Source organism: Entamoeba nuttalli (assembly GCF_000257125.1).
Source record: "Entamoeba nuttalli P19 unplaced genomic scaffold asmbl_9551, whole genome shotgun sequence".
NCBI lineage: Eukaryota > Evosea > Mastigamoebida > Endamoebidae > Entamoeba > Entamoeba nuttalli.
This window is the reverse complement of record NW_008579698.1, coordinates 4,954-11,873: the sequence shown is the minus strand read 5'-3', so window position 1 is coordinate 11,873 and position 6,920 is coordinate 4,954. Positions and strand designations below refer to the sequence as shown.

The following is a 6,920-nucleotide window of genomic DNA, read 5'->3' as shown; positions in this document are numbered from 1 at the left end:
TCATCTTGCCAGACATGGTCTCACTGATTCTTTTCTTAGTTCAGGGTTCTTTCCTTTATTCTACTGAAAGGGTTAATATAGCTTTTTTTAATTTATTTTACTATTTATTTTAACTTTTGTATTTTTTTATTGAAAAAAAGTGTTTTAGGGTTTCCTCTTTTCATGAATTTTTTTAAGAAAAATCTTTTCTTTTTGTTTTATCTTAAAAATCTTTAGATTTTATGGGTTGTCAACCGAGTCAACCAAAATCAGTTCATTGTACAGAACCTTCTTTACAAACTGTTCAAGAACAAACCAACAAAATACTTAATACTCTCGATGAAATTAAAAACCATTTAATTATTTTAGAGCAACAGCAAAATGATATTTATAATAAAATAGATCAACACATGAAAGAATTTGAATGTTTCAAAAATGATGAAGTGTCTAAGAAAAACAGTAAACACCATAAAGAAAAAAACAACGATGAAAAGAAGCCGAAAAAAAATAAACAAATTAAATCTCCTAAAATTACTGATATGTCTCGAGTAGAGTATTTAAAAGAAGTTTTTGGTGTAAACAATGAGGTCAATAATTGTGTTCCTATTGAAAGTGCTCAATTAAATATTTCTAGAGAGATTTATCTCCCAGATGAAATGGAAGCAAATGAAATTGATCAATACATTGAAAAAATTCAAAAAAAGATGTTAAGTAAGAGAAATTGCTCAAATAAACAAAAGAAAGAAAATAATACACAATAAAAAGGATATAAAATGATTTTATTTTAGAGTGTATTTATCCTCAAAGAACTAAAAAAGGTAAATATGGGTGTGTAGTGTCTTTTAAATAAAAATTTACTTATTTTCAATCATACTTGCTGATGCTCTTTCTTTTCTCTTTGAAAATGATTCTCGATATTTTTGCAGATTTAACTCTCTTGAATTAATTCCAGAAGATAACCTTTCTTTTCTCATTGCCTCGCGATCAAGTGGTGTTAAAGAACTTCTTCTTTTTCTTTTAGCAATTTGTTTTTTTATCTCTTCTTTTTCTTCATCTGATAATTGAATGTCTTGATTAATTGGTGTTGCATTAAAATTAGTAAAGACGGGAAGTTTTATTTGATGATTTTCATTTTGATCTGTTTCAGATAAATCTAAACAACTAAGTTTATTTGAACCAGCTTTGTTTTCTGGAGTTTCGTTACTAATAAAGCCACTGTGTTGACTTAAGTCTACTGGTTCTATTTGACTAGGTTGATTTAAGTCAATAGGATTTGATTCCATTGGTTGTACTGTAACTATTTTTTTATTTTGTTCCTTTAAACTAATACTTTTTTTTATTAAAGAAAGACTTTTTCTCTTTAAAGAAGATTTTGACTTTCTTTGTAAACTTTTTTTAAGACTGTTACGAAGGCTTTTTGACTTTTGTATTTGAAGTTGTTTTTTCTTTAAAAATGATGGAATATGAACTTCATGTCCTCCAACTACTTTAACATTTTTATGTAATGTGTTTTGAACTTCATTAGCAGCCAACGTTAGTTTTGGCATTGATACAGGTTTTGGTGCTAATGTTAATTTTCTTTTATTTATACTTTTTCCTATTTGAAGATTAGGATGTGCAGGGTCTTTCGGTTTGTATAATGGTTTTTTAGCATGATGTAAAAGTTCTTGTTGTGGTCTTTTTCCTGACATATTTTTTTAATAACTTTATTAATTTTTTTTTGTTTTTACATAGGTTTTTTATCATTCCATCGTTTTTAGTTATAATTATCACTCAAATGATTTCTTTGTTGTATTTTTATTTTATTTTTATTAAAATAACTTAAAATTAATATGTTTTAAATACCAATAAGATAATTAATATTTGTGTTATAAGTAAAAACAAAATCATGCAGGTGTTGGTGTTATTGATGCTTCAATTCCACCAAGTAATTGTTTAGTATAATCATAATATAGGTCAAGAAAATGAACTACACCACCTTCATCTTTTTGCATTTTAGCATCAATAGTTTCATCATTAAATTCTTCATCATTAGAAAAGAATGGTTTAGCAAATCCCCATTTTTCATCAACTGGAGTATTTACTTTAAACACAAGAACCAATTTAGGGTCTTTAAGAATTTGACTTAATGCATTAGTTACAATTACTTTATCTTCTTTACATTCATAACCAAAGAATTGATACATATTACAATATCTAGCTATTTCTTTTAATGTTTCTTCAAATTGGTCGTTGTATTTAGGATGTTCTTTAACAAATACAGCAATTGACTCTGAATTACTTGTCATCATTTTCTTTAATTCATTTCTATGTTCATCAGCTAAACTTGGTTTTTGAGGTGATTCCATTACTTTTTTATTTTCTTTTTTCTTTCTTTTTCCTGTAGTTGAAGAAACAACACTACCAGTTTTTGATCTACTATCTTCCTCTTTAACACCTATTGACATATTATGGGTTGATGATTTTACTGATGGAGTTGTTACTTTAGGTGGTAGAGGTGAAGCAATGACATATCCTTTTGGATTTACACCAATACTTCTATTTAATCCTTGTGCCATAGGCGCCATAAAATTACTATGTAAATCTAGTTGTTGTTGAATGGTAAAAGAATCTATATTCTCTCCATTTGATTTCAAAATAAATTTAGGATTTGTATTTCCTGGTCTAAATGTTGTTTCTATTACTTTTTTTGTTTCAGGGATTGTAGGTTGGAATCCTCCTGGAGCAAATTGGATTGGTCTTTGATGTTGTTGCTGAAACTGAAAATGAGGAGCTATTGGATTATAGGTAAACTGTCCAATAACAGGAGTGTTAATTGTTGTTATATTTGAAACATTTTGACTTGTTTGGAACTCTTGTTGATTTCGTTGTTTAAAATTAGGTTGAATAGGAGCAGGAATTCTTTGTTGTGGTTGAGTTATTTGTGTTGGTTGTTGAGGATTTATTTGTGTTTGATTCAATTGAGCAGTTTGATTGACATTTAATTGTGCGGCTTGTGTTGGAGCAAATCGTAACCCACTTTGTTGTTGAGGAATAGTATTTCCATTTTCTTTTACTGGTTGTAACATTATACTTGGATTAAGCATAACATTTGAAGAAGGGTAAGCAAATAAAACTCTTTGACCAGAATTAGAATTTATAGTTTGAAATGTATTTTGGTTTGGATTAGTGATGGGTTGTTGTTTATTTGTTTGTTGTTGGGGTTGAGTATTTATAATATTACTTGAGAGTTGTTGGGGTATAGTGTGTTGGGGTTGTTGATTTAAATTTTGTTGAAGTTGAGGATTAATTTGTTGTAATATTTGAGGCTGTTGAATTGGTTGACCTGTAGTTGTATTTTGAAGAGTACTTGTTGGTACTATTTTTTGGAAATTTTGTATATTTCTAACATTTGGGTTAGGTTGAATTGTAGAATAAGCAGGAGGCATTGTTATTCCAATTACATTTCTCATTGAGATAGGTTGAGGTTGTACTTTAATTTGTTGAATACCATTAGGTATTGTTGTGATATTTGGTTGACCATTAAGTGTAGGCATAGAAACTCTTTGAGTTTGTTCTTGTTGTCTGTTAATATTATTTTGTTGAATTAATTGAGTTTGACCAGCAAGAGCTTCAACGATTCGTTGATTTTGTGGTCCAGTTGGTATAACATATGTTGGGTTTTGGTAGAGGATTGTAGGTTGTCCTTTTCCTTGAGGCATTTGTTGAAAAGAAAATACTTTTTGTTGTTGAAATTGTTGTTGTCCTTGAGGTTGTTGAGGTTGAACTTGATGAACTCCATTTTGTAAAGTAGTTGAAGGGATCATATGATAAGCATTTTTAAAAAGTTCATTTGAATGATTGATGAAATGTTGTCCTTGTATTGTATGAATCATTTGAGGATTTTGACCAGGGATCATTTGAGGAATAAATTGAATAGGTTGGGTATTTCCTGGTTGATTTAATTTAACTTGAGTTCCATTTCCAACAGACATTTCTAACGATGGAAGATGACCATTAGTTTGTATAATACCATTTCTACGTTCATTTAATTCTTGGTGAAGAATATTTTCCTAATATATTAATACTTTTTATTTATTAAATAAAAAATAATACAACAAACAGATATATTTCCTATTACATTAGTAGTGTTAGGTTTGGTAGTCATAGTACTTTTTATTTGTTTAATTTTCTTTCTACTTTGTTTAGGCATTTCCTTTTAAGTAAAACTTAAATTTGATTTTTAGTTTTTTTATGATTTTCCTTTTTATTACAACTTTTTGATGATTTTGTATTTATTTTTTCTTTTTGTTTTGTTTTTCTTTTTTTTCGTAAATAACAAAGGTTCTACTTCTTTTATTTTTTTTTATTTGAAAGTGATTTTTCATTATGTCCCAATTGTTTGATATTTTTTTTTATATAAACTCAATTTATTTAAAAATAATTTAAATTCGTTTTATATAACATAAATAATATTTATTTAATTGTCCATCCTCCTTCAACACATTGTTTGAAAAATACTTTTCTTTTATAATATTCATCATCTGGATGTATTTTGTCTTTTTGAATATGAAATACATCACTGTACTTTTCTCTTATTTTCATTTGACACAAACGACTTCTTTGAGAATCAACAACTTTTTTTCCTGCACCAAACTTAACACCTCGTGCTCCTAATGTGACTTCTTCATTCATTCCATTAATAAAATTAATGGAACCACCAGCAGCAGACAATCCTTCAGTTTTGTGTTTTACAAGATAACTTGGTTGACTTAAATAAATAAAAGGTGGAATGTTAACTTTGTAATTTTTTTCTGTGAATAAAGTGTTCATTTGTATTGTTCTTAAATGAATTCCTCTCATGACTGCATCTTCATCTGCTGGCTTTTCTATAATAATAAGATTAAGTCTTATCATTTCAAAATGATTAGCCAAAATTCCTCCTTGAATACCCAGAACTTCCCATTTCAATATTTTATCGCTACATGACATACTTAATGACTTTTCTCCTTTTCCAGGTTTAATCCTTGTCTTTCCAATACCATCTTTGATATCTTTTTCTTCCCATAAGGCAATAGTTTGTTCTATAGAATTATTTATAATCCTTTTTGCTCCAGTTTCAATGTCTTTATTAATTGTTCCATTGCTTGAGATACAACAATCACCACATGGGACTTGGCTTATATAAAAAATCAAATCATATTTGTCATACCGCCATTTCCATTTTGCTTCTGTTTCACTTTTAGAAATTACCTTTTCTATATACTGTTCTTTAGAAATTTGTTCCAATAAAAACACTTGAAATGCTCTTTTACAAATCACTTCAGCATGAGAATCATTTATAATATTACTGTTATGTTGTTTGCTTGTAACACATTTACTTCCTGTTCCTATAGAAAGAATTTCATACTCTTTTTTTTGTTTATCAAATGCAATAAGAGAAGCTAAAACACTCCATTCATTTTCTTGTTCTTTTCCTTTTTTGGGTAATTTATTATATACTTCCTTTATTTTACATTGAACTTCATTAATAATATTATTTATTCCAACAGGTTTTTCCATTAAATAAATAATTTATTTAAATAATAAGATAAAATTGAAAAATATAAAAATCTTGGGAAAGAAGGATGACCAAGACAATGAGTATTGATCAAAAGTATTCCCATTATTATCTTAGGGTTGTGAAAACCGAAAATTTTATAGAAGTATTCAGCATGATAACCCTTGCACAATTTTAATTAAGATTCTATCTCCCTTAAATATTATTAGGTTTTTTTATAATGATTATTTTTATTATTAAGTAAAACTATTTCATATTTAATTTGATTTAAAACAAAAAAACAAAAAAAAAAAGAGAATAAAGATAATAAAACAAAAAATTAATCTCTTTTTGGTTTTGTAAATTCATGTTTGAAGTTTGCGTTTTTGTCATCTCCATCACGAGGAAAACGTTCTCCTCTAGGTTGTGTTTTTTCTATAGTTTCTCTTGGAACAGAAATTGTTGGATGAACAAATTTACACTTTTTACCATAGGGACAAAATCCAAGATAAAATAAAGGACACATTAATTTTGGGACGTGTCCATGTTTACATTTCTTTCCATGTTTACAAAATCCTCTTTTATACCATTCACAAGGAATTGCCTTTTGTGGATCTTCATGTTTAAATGGACATTCTGGTTTCTCACATTTTCCATATTTTACAAAGTGATGACAAGCTGGTGTTCTTTCTTCATCTAAACGATGAAGAAAATCACAATTTGCTCCTTTTCTACACATTCCTCTTAACCAATGTTGACATACAATTGTTTTTTCATTTGATTTAATTGTTCGAGGATCACGTTCAGTTTTAATTTCACGAAATACACGACTGATATCCATTTTCATTACATTGTTTAATTCAAGAAGTGTTTCCATTAATGTAATAATAAGTATCTTTTAAGTTTGACTCTGATTATTTTTAATCTTTAAATAACATATTTTGATTTAAATTTTGTTATTTCATCAAAAAAAAAAGAAATTCAATTATTGTGATTTAATGTCTTCAACCATTTTCATATATTCATCAAAGTCTAATGAACCATTTTTGTCAGTATCATATATATCAAACGTTTCATTTATATCTTGTACTGTAATATTTGGGTCAATGCTTTGGAGAATATCAAAAACTTCTTTCTTATCTAAAACACCATCTCCATTTACATCACATCTTTTAAATAATAAAACATATGGATCTTCTTCTTCAGAGTTCTTTAAATAAAATTCAATCATATTTTTAAATTCATTGAAATCCATTTTACCATCTCCATTTTCGTCTGCCATATGAAATAGTGCAATTGCACTTTCTTTTTCACATCCTTCAATTAATTGTGAACATGCATTTACAAATTCATCAATATCAAGATATCCAGAATGATCTGTATCTATCATGTCAAATACTTGTTTAATATCTGCTTCAGTCAT

At 27.7% G+C, this 6,920-nt stretch overlaps 7 protein-coding genes across 7 annotated transcripts in view; 1 reads left to right on the top strand and 6 right to left on the bottom strand.

The window, feature by feature from the left end:
• The window catches only part of ENU1_201520 (40S ribosomal protein S7, putative), a gene marked incomplete at its 3' end in the record, with an annotated part of 611 nt that extends 595 nt beyond the window's left edge, over nt 1-16 (bottom strand). Inside the window, exon 1 of the mRNA XM_008862131.1 lies at nt 1-16. This exon is cut by the window's left edge and continues 595 nt beyond it.
• Nucleotides 17-221: 205 nt separating this feature from the next.
• Nucleotides 222-740, top strand: ENU1_201510 (hypothetical protein; the record flags this gene model as incomplete). Its single annotated transcript, XM_008862130.1, has 1 exon — nt 222-740. The coding sequence occupies one exon, from the start codon at nt 222-224 to the stop codon at nt 738-740; it is 519 nt and encodes a 172-aa protein (XP_008860352.1).
• A 93-nt stretch (nt 741-833) lies between these two features.
• ENU1_201500 (hypothetical protein) lies at nt 834-1,670 on the bottom strand (the record flags this gene model as incomplete). Its single annotated transcript, XM_008862129.1, has 1 exon — nt 834-1,670. The coding sequence occupies one exon, from the start codon at nt 1,668-1,670 to the stop codon at nt 834-836; it is 837 nt and encodes a 278-aa protein (XP_008860351.1).
• A 195-nt stretch (nt 1,671-1,865) lies between these two features.
• ENU1_201490 (hypothetical protein) lies at nt 1,866-4,171 on the bottom strand (the record flags this gene model as incomplete). Its single annotated transcript, XM_008862128.1, has 2 exons — nt 1,866-4,031; nt 4,082-4,171. 2 exons carry the CDS (start codon nt 4,169-4,171, stop codon nt 1,866-1,868), a joined length of 2,256 nt encoding a protein of 751 aa, XP_008860350.1.
• Nucleotides 4,172-4,434: 263 nt separating this feature from the next.
• Nucleotides 4,435-5,520, bottom strand: ENU1_201480 (tRNA-specific adenosine deaminase, putative; the record flags this gene model as incomplete). The annotated part of the gene is made up of 1 exon (XM_008862127.1): nt 4,435-5,520. The coding sequence occupies one exon, from the start codon at nt 5,518-5,520 to the stop codon at nt 4,435-4,437; it is 1,086 nt and encodes a 361-aa protein (XP_008860349.1).
• A 317-nt stretch (nt 5,521-5,837) lies between these two features.
• ENU1_201470 (zinc finger protein, putative) lies at nt 5,838-6,374 on the bottom strand (the record flags this gene model as incomplete). The annotated part of the gene is made up of 1 exon (XM_008862126.1): nt 5,838-6,374. The coding sequence occupies one exon, from the start codon at nt 6,372-6,374 to the stop codon at nt 5,838-5,840; it is 537 nt and encodes a 178-aa protein (XP_008860348.1).
• Nucleotides 6,375-6,482: 108 nt separating this feature from the next.
• ENU1_201460 (troponin family protein, putative) lies at nt 6,483-6,920 on the bottom strand (the record flags this gene model as incomplete). Its single annotated transcript, XM_008862125.1, has 1 exon — nt 6,483-6,920. The coding sequence occupies one exon, from the start codon at nt 6,918-6,920 to the stop codon at nt 6,483-6,485; it is 438 nt and encodes a 145-aa protein (XP_008860347.1).